We start from the raw sequence: 17,065 nt of genomic DNA, 5'->3' as shown, positions 1-17,065 counted from the left end.
GGCCTTGATGAGCCATGCGAAGTCTAGCTTTCTTCTTGTTAAGAGGCTGAGCAGCTGACACTGCTGATCTCCCCAAATCCTGGTTTCTGGCTGCATCTGTTACCTTGCTAAAATATTAAATTCTGAATTTTAAGATCCGGTCTATATTTGGATAGTTATTAATGTGAGGCTTTCCTTACACTGGCTTAATGCTCTTAATTTAAGCTATTTAAAAAAAAGTTTGGTTTTGAGACATCAAAACTACTGCTGATTTAATGCATTTTAGCAGAGTTGTACTTTTGTTGTACTTTAAGGCCCATACAGAAATAAATGCTGTTCTCTTTGCTGTATTTATGTTAAACTTTTACTATTAAAGAGTTTTCATTTACAAATAACAAAGTCTAAGATGAATGTACAAGTAAATAATAAAAGTGGGTTTGTTTTTAATATTATTTGAGTGGCTCAAAACCCTGAAGCATTACATGTCCCTGGATGGCTTGAAGAAACTTTCACTGGTATACCCTACTGACCATACTGTCCTGTTTACATTTATCGCTCACTTTTCCAAGTAAAGCTGAACTGTGGTGAATTTAAGAGTATTAAGTATTTCAGATGAGAGGACTTCTCTTTACAGAACAAGCAAAAACCAGTATGAAGTGACAACACTGCAATGCTTGAACTACTGTCTTGATATAAATAGGTGTGGTAGATCAAGCTATTACATTGATGGTTCTCTTTCTTCTCCCCTGGCTATTTCTTAATTACCTAAGCGAAATGTAGGTGCCTAACCCTGGTTCATGACAGCTTTGCTTCTTGGCTGTTGGTATCTAAAGTCTTTTCTACTCTTTCAAAGTATGCACGTACTTTGGCAATAGCTCTTTTACTGTTCCACCCCAGAAGCACAAGTATAGCAACTGTAGGCTGAGTTGTCTGGCATTTATCTAATAAGCTGTGAATTGTAAATACTTAAATGTTTGACAGTTGTTCCACACTTTGTATTCAGAACACCATAGCTACTTTAATTCAGGAACTAGGACAGGACAAGTTACTTTCTGTATTGCTGCTCTTATAACTACTAAATATTCACCTGTGAAGTTAGGAAAGGCCTAATAAATTTCCTTTGCATGAGCAGGTCCAGAATCAGTGCTGTTGTGCCCTAATTAATTAGCAGGCTGTAGAAAAAGTTACAAAGAATAGCCCTCTACCTTTCTTGTGAGGATTTGCAAGCCAAGGCCAAAGACAGTAGAAGAAGGAAAAGCAGGGCTTGGACAGCTGGTTAAAGGCTATTTGTGCTTCTTATAGGGAAAAGTTACTGCATGTGTGGCACATGTTAAATTCTTACCTCTCCAGGGAATGTTGTCTTTACTGGACTGTAGGACCAACTAGGGCTTGATATACTGAAGCCGCATTCAATGCAGTTTGCCCATAAGGATTTTGATTCCCTTCTCCTTGCTTTCTCCTCTGTCTTGTTCAGAGTAATTGCCAAAAGTTCACAGTCCTCTGGGAGTGATGACTATTTTGGTCATTACTACAGTGATATTTACTGAGCAAAGATGGAAAAGGCTAATACAAAACAACTCTATCTTCATTTTGACAGTTCTTAAGCCCAAGTATGTCTGTCCTTCATTTTGAGGCCTTTTTTGTATGTTGTAGTTATTGCATTTTTCATCTCTACTTCTTCTCCATTCCTTCCAAATAAATAAACAAAAGCAGAAGTGTTAGTGACTTTTCTTTTGTTTGTAACAGCTACTAATGATACTCACCCATTTATCTCAGTGGAGGTCTATGCAAACTCTGTGGTGCTAGGATCAGTTCACACTTAGTTCAAAGGATTTTTTTCTCTTATTCTCCTGCTATAAAAAAACGTTAATGGACATTATGAATGTTACACGATCACTGACAAGAGCGGAAGATTATTAAAGCTCCAGTGACCAAGGTGTCATGAAACTAATACTTTGGCTTTTTTGTGTGCATTTTTAATGTAGCATTTTTTTTTTCACTGAAATTTTATTTACCTAGTAAAAGTGACCCCCTAGTTCAGAAACAAATGTCCAAACTATAGGAACGGAAGTGGCAACCACTGTTCTTATCCCACAGAAATATTTATTAAGTTTGGTCAGCAAAGTATAGGAATTTTTGATTCTGAGAACTTGTACTTAGTATAACAACATCGTAATATTGACAACGATCACTTTGCCTTTTGTCAACATACAATGTGAAATGTGGATTAAGTTGTTCACAATAAATTACAATGTGATTGATGAAAAGAGCTCAATGACATCAGTAACTTAGGAATTGGTTACAGTTAGCTTCACTTACAGTATTTTTTAAAATGGTTTTCAATAGTAAAATCATTGCAGCTGAAGATTTTAAAAAAACAAACACAATAATAGCAAAGAAACACGTTTTTGGAGCAAGAGTGAGCTACCAGTAAACACCTCATACAGTGATCTTCAAGGCACAAAGCAAAAAAACTGGGTATGGGTTTTTTTGCAGGTTGATGGAGTCAGGGAAGGTAAAATTTTTTTGAATATAAAATAAATACATTTTAAAAAGACGCATACAAAAGTCAGTAAGTCAGTCAAATAGCAAGGCTTTCACAGAATGCCACACTGACAGCACATTTGTGAATCCATTTCAGTCATGAAATCATGTTCACAGCTTGAATGACACAATCACTGAGGCAAGGGTACCATCACTTCAACATAATTAATAGGGAAGAAGCCAGACTCTCCATTTAACATCCCTTCATACCAATTCTCATCGATCTGATTGGTCAGAGTTATGATGTCCCCTTCCTTAAACCCAAGCTCGCCTTCATTTTCTGGTTCAAAGTCATAGAGAGCTTGGCAGCAAGGCTGATCCATGTGCACTGAAGAACCTGCCCCAGTGACAGAAACAAACAAACAAACAAGCATTAGAAGAGCTTCATAGCATCCCACTAGCCACTAAGCATAAAAATAATAGGTCAAAACATATCTTCTTTTTTTTTTCCCCAAAAAGTTTTACTATTGCTTTTACCAATTAACATCTGGTCCTTTTACATATAATACTAGTGATTATTATTTTAAAGCATAATTCTGTTCCTCCCTCAAGTTCAGATGCTACGTGATTTCTGTTCCTAGTTGCATTCCCTTTGCAAAGGATAAACAAAACTAATAGTTCAAGTAATTGCAGTTGTCAAAAGTAATGTGGTCTCTTTGGAGCAGTGGCCAGAGGAACTGGAAGGGTAGGATACATGAAAGTGGAAAAGTCAAAAGGAGAAGTGACAAATAATCATTTAAACATACTGCACTGCAGCACGCTGCCACTGCAGGAATATCTCTCAGAGGGCAGGGACTCCATCTGTCCTACACACACACACACACACACACTAACAGCCTGGAGGCAGCCAGCTGGATTTCCACGCACCTGAGCATTTGCAGGAGCGAGGCTTCCAGCTGCTCCTGCACTAGGACTTCCAGCCTCACCTGGCTTGAGCAGTGACGGTCATTTCTGGGTTATTGCTCCCTGAGTCTGTGTGTTCAAATCTTTTGCTATACATGTCCTTCATCTGAACTAAAGTGACAGTCATGTTAGTAATGGTGGTGGCTGTCAAACTATCTTACAGATGAAAACACCAACACAGCACCTGGCTGTTCTTGTGACTTACGTTGTTTGCTCATGTCCTACTATAACGATCTTCATACCAAGTTACTCTTAAAATATTAATGTTATCACATGTAAACACAGTAGTAAGTACATATATTTACAGGAAAACAAATATAAATTAAAGTAGAAAACAATCACCATTAGCAAATTAAGTTACCTTATCAATACGGTTGTCTTTTTAAAAATTCCCACAAAGAGGTGGTTGACTGGCTTGGATCACTAGTATAGATATCTATACATAACATATTCCTTCATTCATACTTATGAATGATAGCTTATTCTAGTAAAATGTAATCTAATGTTCAAATTGTAAAGCTTTGCTTTGTGGGCAAGGACTAGCCAGAGGTTCACCCATAGGACTAGCCAGATGCTCACCCATAACAGATTTTTAATAATACATGCAGCATATTGAAGTGAAATTCTGCTAAGTTGTAGTACGTTTTAAATGAAGAATAGGGAAAAAGACTTCATGCTGATGCCATGTGCACAGCAGTAAAACACATTACGGCATGACAAACAACTCTTCAGTCTTCCAGTGCTTCAATTAAAGCAGTTAAACCCTTGAAGTTATTCTGCTTGTCTCATTTGCAACATTGCCACATCTGAAATATTTTGTCTTAGCTCTCTCTCCAAGCTATCACACAGGTGATCACGTTGTCAGCCCAGAGAGTAATTTTTGTTTGGGAAAGTATGCACCCAACGATAATGCAATACAGATAAAATAGCTGAGGTGTTAAACATGCATGCTGTGCTTTTTAATCTGGTAATCATGGTAATGCGTAGGCAACTATTGAAAAGTAACTGTTCTGATATTTTCTAGCAACAGGGATCAGGAGAAGTCTTAGGAAACAAGGTGACAAAACAATGATTCTGGTGATCAGTAAATGAGGATGAGTGAAAGCATCTTTTTAATTGACAAATATATAAACATGAGTAATATTTGGTGTTAAAACTGGGAAGTGGGAATTAATTTTGTTTTGTGGATACGTTCCATCCTTTAGAAATAAAAGCTCTTTTCTATTGTTATAACAATGGGAGAGAGCTGTCAACACAATGAGCCCCTTCAGCCAGCCTCCCTGGGGTATTGCTGTAACAAAGCTGGACTATTTCTCTGTCCGTTGAAGGCATGGGGTAACAACAAATTTTAACAAGAACAAACTGAATTACGGCTACTCTAATTCAATGGCCCAGGCAAAAGCCTGGTTCTGGGCATATTTTTGCTGAAACAGTCCATGCACAGAAAAGAAGATGAACCACAATTTTCCAACAAAAATGGACTGACTGCATTCAAAAATAGCTGAGTTATTTTCAGAGTCTTTGCCAAGGTAGAACTGATACTAACTCACTAGAACTGTCAACAGCAGAACGCAGTGCTCTGAATAATTGACAAAGTTCCTAGCCTTCACCAGCTGCTCCGATGGGGCTAATTTACTATTGCGAACCAGTTAATTTCTGACAGTAAGGTACCTGATATGAGATGGATCACATTTGGTTCATTTTAAGCTCCAAAGAAATGAAAAGTGTCTGGCAGCCTGAAAACATTTTAAAATAATGGTCACAGCCAGTACAATCGCTTTCACTCCAGGCTGTAGGATCAGTCAAAGACTTCATTAGAGTCAGGCAGCTGCTGCTACTGTACATCCCAATGAGACAAAGCTTCCCTGACAAAGGTGATGGGGGCAGCACTGCCTGACAGTCTGCAACACACACTGCTTAACATCACAGAATTGGTGACATGACTCCAGCCTTTTCCTGTCTATTAAATACTTGCACGTCTTCTACTGTTGCAGAGGCTTAAGCTAAAGTACAACCTTTTCTTCCTGCAAGCAGGTTTTATGTTAATATGCAACACTATGCCTACCTCCTTAATTTCTGCCATTGTGGAGCTAAATTGACACGCATCATTGTCACATATTCAAAAATGTCTTGTCATAGTCTCTACATCACTTAAACCTTAACAGCACAAATGAAAAAAGCACCAGAAAGCAGGTTAGGCGTCAGCTGTCTGTGACTTCTCAAGCATTACAGGATGAAACCAGGACATTCGATGCTTTTTGTTGTTGTATTTCCAAAGGGAGTTACTGCCCATTCCTGCACCTACTCTTCTTCTATACCACGATGTATACATGTGGTTGCAGAATTATACTTTAATAATCACAAACTGGAAGCTTGCTAAGTTAATTAGTCCAAGTATCCTTCATAGCTGAAGTGTGTAAACATTTAGATGCTTGTGTTAAACTGCAGCACGTGGCAACCAGACCCAATTAGTTTGTAACATAGCCAAACCTGACAAACAAAAAGAGGGAAAGGCATGATGTAACACAGCACTTAAGAGTTTTAAGATGAACCAGATGATGCTTATAGCTTCAACTGATTAATGAGGATAACAATAAATTAGAACAAAAATACAGATTTATTATTTGTGCTCAATCAAAGTAGCTAAATGTACAACATTAAAAAGATGTTCCTGTGATTTTAGCCCTGCAAATGTATGCAAGTCATTAGTACTATATAATCCCCATGTGTCAGGAACTGTACAAAGGAAAATACCATTTGTGCTCCAAGAAGCTGATACTTAACCTAGAAAGCTATGGTGAAACACAGGAAAAGCCATTTCAACACTCAAAACTGGATTGTGGTAGTTGTGCTGAATTATCACAGCTTATTTTGAACTGCCCTGTTGATTTCCATGGGCTCACTGAATGCTAAGATACTACTTACATTGAGTGACAGCATCAGGGAAATTAAAGCTCTACGTTTTGACAGAGCCAGTGTGTAAACGGGGAAAATTAAGCACGAAAGTGCTTGTGTAGGACAAAAAAGTTTTCTAAGTGAAAGAAGAAAGCGATCATGATGTTATCCCTCTATCACTTGGAGACCTTAAAACATTTACCAGTGTTTTGCTTAGAGCCACCTGGTTTGCATTTCTAAACCACAAACCATAAATCAAATCTGTTTCATGATTTTAAACAGGAACAGGGAGGTTTTCCCATTTACAAGCAAGACATATTCACTCCACTGTAATTCCACAGAAATCCATATAGGTAACTTCTGAGTATTGAACAGGAAGAACAAAGAAAACAAACAATGATTTCACTTCTTATTGTACCTGCTCAGGAGGTAAGCACAGCATCCACAACTATACCTTCCTCAGGAGAAAAAAAATAAATAAATTACAGATGTTGTAAGTGCTATATATGTCTTTCTGATATTATTCACAACATTAATCATCGCAACTGGTACTGAACTTTTCCTATCCTTCCATCTTTTTCATGGTCATGTTTTCTTTTCCATTCTGATAGTACTGAGTGAGCCAAACAGTAAGTGAAAATCCATCATTTAATGATATGCAAGCAGCTGATGCAGTAGTCAATGAATGGAAGTGGCTCACTCCTTCCCTATCTTAGCAAGCAGTGGTCATTTATTTTTCAGTTAATTCACTGAATTTTAGCTCATTAAAACCACATTTTTTTATTTTGTTTTTCCTGGAAACAACCTTGAGAAGTAATCTAACCTGTCTTTTGCCTAAAGGCTGGACTGATTACCTTTAAACGACATCTTGGATCACTCCTATCATGATTATAAACCACTGTAAGGTGTGTACTGCTTTATCTCTGTTTTGACATACTAGTTAATGTACAAGTGCTGAATCTAAATCTCGATCTCCTCTGCACATGTAAAGCAGAAAAAAAGCCTATATAACTTGACAAGCAATTGATAGGGGAGTAGTAATTTTATACTGGATTCTTAATAAAGGTTGCCTTGTTTTTGCTGCTTCCATCCAGATGTGCTGTGAAAATAACTAGAAACTTAAGGATTTATGCATTGCTGCACATATTTCCAGTGCTTTGAAGGAAATGTGTGCTTGCACCATGTCTTAAGAACCAGTGGTCTGAATTGAGAGGAATGTGCAAAAAAGGAGTTATCTCCCTCAGTCCCATGTTCAACACAAAATTACTGTCTTGTTATTCGGGCAGCATGGGGAGCTTCACCAACATACCTTCAAGTACCCCAAAGCACAAAAGAAACAAAACAAGGGACAGGATCTTGCTGGGTGGATTTATGCTGCCAATCTATTGCAATCCCCTTCAGTATGGATTGTGTAATAGCCTTATTTTATACCAGAGTGCAAGAAAATTAAAGACTCTAGAAGGAACACGAAGTTACAGCTCTAAGCTTTATTCTTTCACCTTTAGTTCTCTTATTTCTCTCCCTATAACCTTTAAAAAGAAGAAAGACTGGAGGGAAGAGGAAACCAGAGAGTTACAAACAAGAAAAAAATAAATAAAAAGGCTTCAGAAAAAAATCCTAGATCTCATGCCAAATAGAGAAGGAAACTTTAGGCTCACTGCCTCCTCTCTATTTTCCTTACAAATAATGTTTATGGAAAAAAACTGGCTTTTTCATGCTCTTTTCTTTGCATATTATTGTCTTTTCTGTTTTGTTATTGGTCTCTCATCACTTGATGTAGGCATAAAGGAGATAAGGAAAAAAAGTATTCATGAGATGAAGAAAAGTATGAGATGAGAAAAAGTTATTTCAGTGGGTAGTAACCTTAGTAATTATTACCATTCCCACAACTTTCAAGGGCTTTCATCAGTTGTTCTTTTTGTGTGTGTGTGTGTGGAATCGGGACCTAACCGCAAGAACGGATCCTACTCCCACAGTAACGGGTACTTGAGAACTTCAGTTCAAAAATGCACGCACTTTGGTGTGTATTTTAGGGGAATGAAAGGCCATTAAAGTAAAATATATTAATAAAAAATAAAATTTAAAATAAATAAAAAATAAAATAAAATATTAAAAAATAAAATAAATAAAATAATAAAGTATTAAAAAATAAAATAAAAAAATAAAAAAATAAAAAAGAAAATAAGGCTGGGAGTGGTCTTTCTGAATTTTATGTGGTTAACAGTCAAGATCCTGTGCTGATCCTTTCTGGTCTAGTAGACTGTGGAGGGAAATTAGCATCTGGAGATGTTCCATACAGTGATGTAACACACCCACCTTAGGCATCTGTCTTTTCAAGACATGAACTGCTTTCTGCAACTGACTCTCCCTCTCTCTCCTCCCACCCTCAGTGGCAATACAGAGAACCTAAAAGACCAAGGAGAATGCCACACCTAAATTTCGGATGGTGAAAGATTGCTGAGAGGAAACCTGCTTCACAATTCCATTTCCAAATCTGGGAAACAAATGGAGGCATATACATGGATACTGATGCCTCATGAATCTATCATTCTCACAGTACAAGCAACAATCTGGTTAAACACCCACCAACACTTTAATTTTGTGGCCACAGGCTTACCTGATGATTTTATGGAAGAGCTATATGCAATCCCATTGTGCTGCTGATTATCACCAATTTCCAGGGTTGCAGTTATTACAGGCTTTGGCTTAAATTCACGTTTAGGCCGACTAGATGCTACATTTATTCTAGAACATAGAGAAGAATGGCAAGAGATTTACTTGAAGGAACAAATACTTATGGACTTTCCATCTAGAGTTTGTGCTTTTGCATTTGAAAAGTGGGAAAAAACCCTCCTGCTATGTTTTGTTTTGTTTTTTTTGGGGGGAGGGGTCATATGTATTATTTACTTAAAACTGCTCAATTCTAATGCAATATTTGAATATCGGCAAGTCCTTATTTTATTTAATGCTATGGTCCTGCTGACAGAGGCATAAAGCTTAACAGCCTGAGTCTGAGAAGTGCTGAGCATCCACAGCTGCCACTGAGTTCAGCAGAAGTTCCAGAAATGAGCTATCTGGAAAGCTCTACTGTACATGACATATGCAGAAACCCAGCCAGGACAGAGGCCCAGGGACTGCATCTCAAACAGTGCCTTTTTTATTAGAAAAAAACGGAAAACAACCATTTGGTCAGCAAAACTATCTTAGTACCTCTTCCTGTACGCACACGTGGCCCTGCCAAGAGGTCCGCATCTCACTGGCCCTCTGGCTCTTGGGGCAGGGTACACAGGCACATCTGCTCCTGTGTGATACTCACAGCCACCGCATCAACCCAAATAAGAAGCCCAACAGAGTTATCTGGACTCGGTGACTGTAATGTTAGGCTACGTTACAGTGGTCCGCCAGTCATTTAGGTGTCCTGTTTTCTGTTTGTTCTCAGGGTGACGTACAACAAATTAATGACAGCAGCATTTTTTTCTGTTAGTATGACACAAAGTATCTGGGCCTTTCACAAGTACATTCACCACAGTCATGTTCCTAGCCAGCTGGCAATTCCCTTGCTTTGCTGCAGAGTTTTGTTATACCCCATAATCTCAGTGAAAACATGCCAGCTTCTCAGCAGTCTCCCAAACACAGTTTAGAAAGTATGCAAGTTTAAGTAAACCTGCAAACAAATGGAGGCTGTCCTGATTAACCTCCGCAGATGTGAGCGAGGGATTCTGCACACACTCAAAGCTTTCTGGGCAGATCTTGAGGTACATTAAAGGCTCACAGTGCAGCAAGAAGTTGCCAGGTGGCAATGGTTTAAAGCAATGAAGTCCAGTAAAGCACACCAAGTGCACATCTGTGAGGTGGTGCTACAAGATCTGTTGCTTCAGCGACATTTCACGTTCATGAACCTGAGCTGCAAAAGAGGTTCAACATTTTCTCATGGGTTCAGCCTTACCGGTTTTGCAGCTTGCTCTGCAGATCCTCCAAAATTTCTGTGGATTGTTTATGGTAATCTAGCGCTGCTTCTACAAACACAGCCAACTGGCTAACTTGTTCTACCTGAAATACAGAGAGGAAAATAATTTTAAGGAGCCTGCAGTACATTCAGCTGAAAGATAAACAAACACTTCATTCAAAACAGACCTGGTATCTCAAAAGACAATGATACCTTGTGGGACTATTGAAAAAGAGCGTATGTGATTCTATCAAAGAAATTGCCAGTTGGAACCTGAACAAAACTGAAGTGTAACTTCTAGTTCACTAACCCAGGGCTGGGTCCTTGAGTCATTTCCTTTCACAATGTGCAAATCCCTATTGCTTTCAACTTCCAAGCCAGCTGTCTGTCAACACCCAAGCCTGAAACGGTTAGAGGACATGACCCCATAGCAGGTGAAAGTGGGGCTTTTCTAATCAGCAATGTTAGGAGAAATTACATTGTGACAACTCTTGTGACTCAGCCCCATTAGTGTTTATTAGTGATGTTTACAAACTGCAGTTATGAAATTGTCTGGAGTTACCTCACTAGATGGCAGCATTTTATAAACCAATAAATGAAACATGATTTACCTACTATTACCCAAACCTACTTGGATTGAAGAAGTATCAGCCGATCATTCAAAAATATGAATGCTGGGGTAAAGGGAGGTTGTGAAAGAGAAAAAAAATAATAACTTTTATTCACAAGGTAACAATCTCATTCCCGTTACCATAACACAAACTGAAAAATTCAATCTGTACTGTGATCTCTGATGGAACACTACCAAATATTTATTTGTCCTCTTCCTTCAAGACCGCATTAAGAAGACAGAACCCAAGAAGTCTGACATGTTCCCATTCCGTGTCTTCAGACATTGGATCACAAGAAGGTGTCTGAGTAAACTTTCTGCAAATGTTTTATGGACCCATGGTAATTTTATGCTATACTTCGTCTGCTTTTACTCAGTTAAAAAGATTATTAGAAATTCTTCTGGGATTCCAAGAGAGCCAAACATTGTCACATAGCATATAGAAATGAAACGCACAGAACCAAATTAACAGCTGATACAATTCCATCAAAGTCAAGAGAGAGTAACGTAAACCAGCTGAGGATAATGTACAATGTGCCTGGGGTTTGGATGAAGTGGTCAGTGAAAATGGATAGACAAGGAATGTCCAGACAAGATGAGCAAGAGCCAGAAAGAATATGGAACTGGGGATTAGGAGAAAAAAGCGAGAGAGACTGGGAAGGAGCCAGGGAGACTTGAGGGACTAAAAGCCACTTAGAGGAGCCTGAGACTGGCTGAGTGGGAAAGGCAGGAAGATGGATCTGATAAGAAGTGCATAGAAAAGTGTCTGTGTGGGAGGTCTGGAACTAGCTGTGCAAAGAAAAAAAATGAGAAAGAGATGTGGATCAGGACTGAGTCTGGGTGAGGCACCTGGCAAGATGGCTGGGGACCAGAGCATTGAGAAAAGAGATTGCAGGGCAAGAAGGCCAAGAAAGGAAGACATTTGGGGAATTGGGAAGGACAGGAAGGAAGTGACTGCAATTACTATCCATGCAAATCCATTGAGAAAGACTGGGCTTAGTCAAGAAGGCTGTAATGAGAAGTCTGAGGACAGGAGAGAAATTGGGTCAGCATGGCAAATGGAAAGGAAAGAGCACAGTTTTCTTTAAACAGAAACAATAGAAAGAAGGTATAGAAAAAGACATCAAAGGGCCATCCACTTCACCTCCCTCCCAAAGGCAGAATCAGTTATACTAGTCAGTCATTCCTGATCTTGTGGCTTAGGTACATCACTGTATATCATACACTGTTTCATCTTTGCTTTGGTGATTTGGCTAGTGATAAATGTCTGAAACATTTCTCAGCTGCTTATGCAAAGCAGAACTATAAAATGCATACACTGCAGCTGGCCAATTGGTAGAGCCTACTGTGGAACAGCATGCTGAAATTGTTGATAGAAGATGTTAAATTTTTGCAGCCTTAATATAACTTGTGCTGGTATAACAGCAAGGGGTTATGAACTGCTGTAATGAATGTGTCCCACTCACAAGCAGTTAGGAGCTACTGGCTAGTTTATAGCTGGACGTTACATTGGTAGTCAGGACAGAAGTCTGCAGGTAAACAGTCCCACTGAACAACTCCTCCTTTCTTCAGTTTGCTCCTAGAAGACAGCACATTTCTTGCTTTTTAAGCATGGTTTCTGTGATACCTTATCTACAGAAGAGAAAGCTTTGGAATAGGCCCTGCCGTCCTATTTCTGTTTGAACTTGACTGGTGCTAATATGGTCTAATACAGTAATCTCTGTAAAACCAAGTAATTTCTTTTGTCTTTCATATTCCAGACAAAAACAAACAAAAAACCTGATACCCACTCATAAGAAATAAACTAACATTGTGTGTCCTACTTACAGATAGCAAAATGTCCTCTAAGGCACCCTTCTATCTCTTTTTTCATATAATTCCATGACTATATGGGAGAGCACATCCCACTATTCTGCTGTATAAGCACTGCAGAGAGGATTATTGCAAATCACCACAGTTGCTCATTTTTTAGACATAATTTCATGGTGGACTTCGACTTTGAGCCAATGTCCAAGTACCTGAGCATAACCCACATAAACTCTATGCAGTAATATTTACAGCCAAGCTATAGTTGTAATTTTTAGAGCCAAAATTATCCAGATCCTTTAAATCAGCAGCAAAGTTTTGTGTGTTAAGTGAGCTGCTCCTGCAAATTAGCACTGGGTACATATCTCTCACTCGTGCTTTAAGCAGCTTGTCTGTGACTAGCTTCTCCTTCCCCCTGATCTCCCTGTGTTCTGCTCTCAGACAGTTCATTGCTCATAGATAATAAAGCTACAGGAGATGTCTGCATCAACCTTGTCTGAGCAATTGTATCTCCAGAAGACTTCGCTGAATTCTTGAGTACTCCCATGCACTGCTGTGCATGATGTTCCTCTCTGAGACAAGGAAAAAGGCATGTTCTCTACCTTCAGTCCTTGTCTCTTATGAAGGATGGGTCAAGCTTTATCCAATCCCACACACGTTTCTCACCTGGATATACTGCAGCAAACAAAAATGCAGGACAGACTTACATCATTTTCTAAAAAATTGAACATGCTTCTTTCAGCTAGTTCCTTTGACTCTTCAAATTTTTCTACTGCTTGTTTAACTTCTTCATCTGGTATCTTTCCAAGACGTTTCTTTTTATAATCATAATCCAAACGACGACCTTCTAGTTTCTTCAAATGATGCTAAACAAGACAGAACATTTAGGAGGATGTCCAAATGGGACAGGCCCATACAAACACATAGTGATTTAAGGAAGTTTCAGTTGGATGCAATTACAGGGATATGCAGAATCAAAAGAAATGCCAGGCTCAGAGATTATCCAGTCCATCCCTTTGATCTAAGGCAGCATCAGGTATGTCTGGGACTGCATACGTGAATGACATTTTAAGTTGTGTAGACTTTAAATAAACAGTCATCTGGTAGGACGTGGGGAACTGGCTACCTTGATTCGGTAATCTTAAGCACCCAGATCATGGGATGGAGTTTATTAAATGTGCAACACCTAACATTGGATCCTGCTTCTAATTTAGAAAAAATCCAAATCCCTGTGTTCTATAATTAAATGATTTTTACCTCTTGAATTATATGCAATATGACAGAGTTATTTTCCCTTCTCATTCCATAAGCAGTATTCCAACATATCTTATGTTCTTGCTTTCTTTGTTAGGTGTCAACCTGACACTTCTATCTGACATCACTATACAAGCTTTTCTGTTGCCAAAAATCACGGGATTGACAGACTTACAGAATGGACTCAAAGTGACAGTACAAAATGCTCATTAAAGCTAACATCAAACAATTTCTTTTTATCAGTCCAGAAGAATGACAACTGAAAACGGCTATGTATCATAGGAGACAGCTATAAACATCAAGGCATTATTACTAGCTTTTTCCTCTACTTTCCACATACATGTAAACAAATAAAACATCTTTCTTTTCTGCGTTTCATCAGGGAATTAACTTGCTTATTACCCAAGTCTATTGGAATCAGACTCAGACAAAGACTGCCTGGCTTTCTTTTGAATTGTCATTTTGTAAACAAGAGCACTGAAAAACCTAACTTTAAAGGTTAAAAATATGTTCCTCAGCATCCTATATTTTTCCCCATAGCGGAATATGGCACTCATCATTTTAAGGCACTTTTGAGATCACTGTGTGATTGCCCTCAATAGCCTTCTTCAACAATCAAATTCGACCTCTATAATAAACAGCCTTAGGCTGGCAGAGAGAGGTGGCAAGACAGGATAATCAGTCACAGTAAATCGCAGCCCACTCACATGTTCAGAACAATTAATAAAAAATGTCGCTTAAAATAAAAGAGCAGAAAAATACAGGATACAATTTTCTTCACTATCCTTCTTGCACTGAATGTAGAGGCAATATGGCAAACTGAGAAAGTTAGACAATGGAAATAGCCAGATACTGTTTTTAAGCAGATTTCATCACTATTTTGCTACAGAAACAAGCTTAAATGCAGTGAAGTTTATTTGCCTTTTGCTTCCACAAAAAAAAAAAAAAAAAAACAACTCAGAGAACTAGGGTTTGATTCACTTTGATTATTGATAAATGAAGCTTTACCCTGAAAAACTTACCCCGATCTCTTTTAAATCTTTGTCCTGCAATAACTGTAGAGGATCAATGAAATTTTGTTTGACATTAATATCAAGTGAGTCCTTCACTTCTGCCATTTGCTTCATGCTTTCACCAGCATCCAATAGTGCAAGGCCTATGGTAAAGAATATGCTACTTATATCTCAATGTATGTAAAACAAAAAATGTGTCTTTTGATAAAGCTCTTCCAAGTAGGTATCTTTGTATCTGCTCTAGGACGTTGAAAAGTAAAAATAATAATAATAATGTAAACTATGCACTTGATTTTCTCCTACAGAAAATTAGAACTGGAATATTTTGCTCTATAGTATATTCTGCAGCATCAACATCTTCCCCTATCCAGCACCTCCTTGGGTTTTTTGAGTCCTAGGTTCCTAGGCCTACATAGCTGTTACTACTTAGAGAAGGGCCTTTGTGTGTGGAACTGCAGATCTTAACAACAGGGCATAAAGAAGTCAGCCAGTTCTGAATTTGGCTTCTGCACACAGTCCTAGCCCAAGCCAGAGTCCTGTAGCCCTAGTCTGTGTTCTTTCCCAAATATGGGACTCTCCTTTTCTCATGTACATTTCTTGTAGTTTCCCTCTTAATCCCAGCTGTATCAAAAAACACCCACTGAGTAGCTCTGTGACAGTGCTTCAAGTTTGTTCCAGTCAAGCCCACACATTGTGCATGCTCAGCAAGCAATGCCTCTGTCAAGATTTTGGCCGTGAAGTTTCAGCATATTTTCAGAGGAAATAGGTAATATTTGATTTACCAAAGAATTGTAGCATGGCCAAGCTGGAGTGGATCTTCACAAAAACAAGAAAATGCATATTTGAGAAGCATTGCTCCAAAGCACAAAGACTCCAAAAGCACCCCCAGGTCCTCCCCCCCCCCCCCCCCCCCCCCCCCAAGATTTTTTTCCATTAATTTAACTCTTGGATATGGGGTAACCATTTTTATTTAAAGGTTTAAAAAATGCATTGCATCAAAGAATCACTCTAAATGATTTACCTTTGGCAAGTTAGAAACTAAAATGTTTAGAGACAGCAATAGAGGCAGACAAATATGTAGAAGCAATGTGTATTATTATATCAATCATCCCCTAATCACTATACTTAGCTTTCCCTCTTACCTGGATCAGCTATTTACATAGTTTTTCACTGAGTAATATTCTGCGAAGAGCTTTATACTGAAATATTCTCAAAGGAGGTACACAAACTCACCAAACATAGAATCATCGCCAAGCTCTCTGCCATACCGTATCATGCAGTCTCCTAGGAGTCCTTCTGTCTGAGGGTAGCCTGTGGTTTTAACTTGTCCCCTGATCTTTGACATAGTGTTCAGCATTCCCAGCTTGGCCCTGTATGCTAATAAGAACATGAACAAAAACCAGACAAAACATTTTTTAAATTATTTTTTTAAAGCAATAAACAAGCAACCTCATGAAGTAAGTCACTAAGTTAGTCTGTAGACCCATAAGCTTTTTGTTGTCAGTACTTCATAGTCAATGTTGAAGATTACATACAGCAGTATGGGTCACATGAAACTGTTTTATTCCCAGCTGAGTGGGCATCATCTCTCCAGGCAGTTATATAGTGGGAGTGCTTATTGCCTTCTGCTGATATTCACCAATATTCACATTCCCTTGAGTATTTTTCCTTGTGGATTCCTCTATTAAAAGCACTGCAGAAAGCAAACACAAAATGGATACAAGCAGAGACGAAGCCATTTTAATGCTCTTGTTTGTGAGAGCTTTACAGAATTTTTTTTCCCTGCTTTTTTCTTGCTTCCACTATTCAAGACACTAAGAGTTTATTCTGCAGAAAGGCTGGGTACGTAAAAATTAATAATTTATTGTTAGTGTGCACATATCATGACAAAACTATGCAATTATTCTTGGAATGTTTTTCTAATCTACTCCTTACAATTACCTCTCCACAACTTCTTCAACACAGTGGTAGCCATGGGTAGGGTATTCCTAAGGAATGTGGACCATGGTGACTAGCTGCATCTTGAACACCCTAGCTGGGCCTTGGTAATGGGTTGAATACTGCCATCCTTTTGTGGACACAACCCATTAAATGTTTCTTCTGTAGACATTAACA

General features: G+C 38.5%; 1 protein-coding gene across 2 annotated transcripts in view; it reads right to left on the bottom strand.

Moving 5' to 3' along the window:
- Window positions 1-2,060: 2,060 nt before the first annotated feature.
- Window positions 2,061-17,065, bottom strand: part of SH3GL3 (SH3 domain containing GRB2 like 3, endophilin A3) — a 53,951-nt gene continuing 38,946 nt past the window's right edge. For both annotated transcript variants that reach the window (XM_035335794.1, XM_035335795.1), the window contains 6 exons: window positions 16,184-16,327; window positions 14,960-15,093; window positions 13,391-13,549; window positions 10,268-10,371; window positions 8,939-9,066; window positions 2,061-2,860 (listed from right to left, as the gene is read on the bottom strand). In XM_035335794.1, the coding sequence (XP_035191685.1) occupies window positions 2,655-2,860; window positions 8,939-9,066; window positions 10,268-10,371; window positions 13,391-13,549; window positions 14,960-15,093; window positions 16,184-16,327 (875 nt within the window). In that variant the 3' untranslated portion in view covers window positions 2,061-2,654. The remainder of the gene's footprint in view (window positions 2,861-8,938; window positions 9,067-10,267; window positions 10,372-13,390; window positions 13,550-14,959; window positions 15,094-16,183; window positions 16,328-17,065) is intronic.

This window comes from Oxyura jamaicensis, chromosome 10, assembly GCF_011077185.1.
Source record: "Oxyura jamaicensis isolate SHBP4307 breed ruddy duck chromosome 10, BPBGC_Ojam_1.0, whole genome shotgun sequence".
Lineage (NCBI taxonomy): Eukaryota > Metazoa > Chordata > Aves > Anseriformes > Anatidae > Oxyura > Oxyura jamaicensis.
Note: the sequence above shows the minus strand (reverse complement) of the source record. Positions and strands in the feature narration are given on the sequence as shown.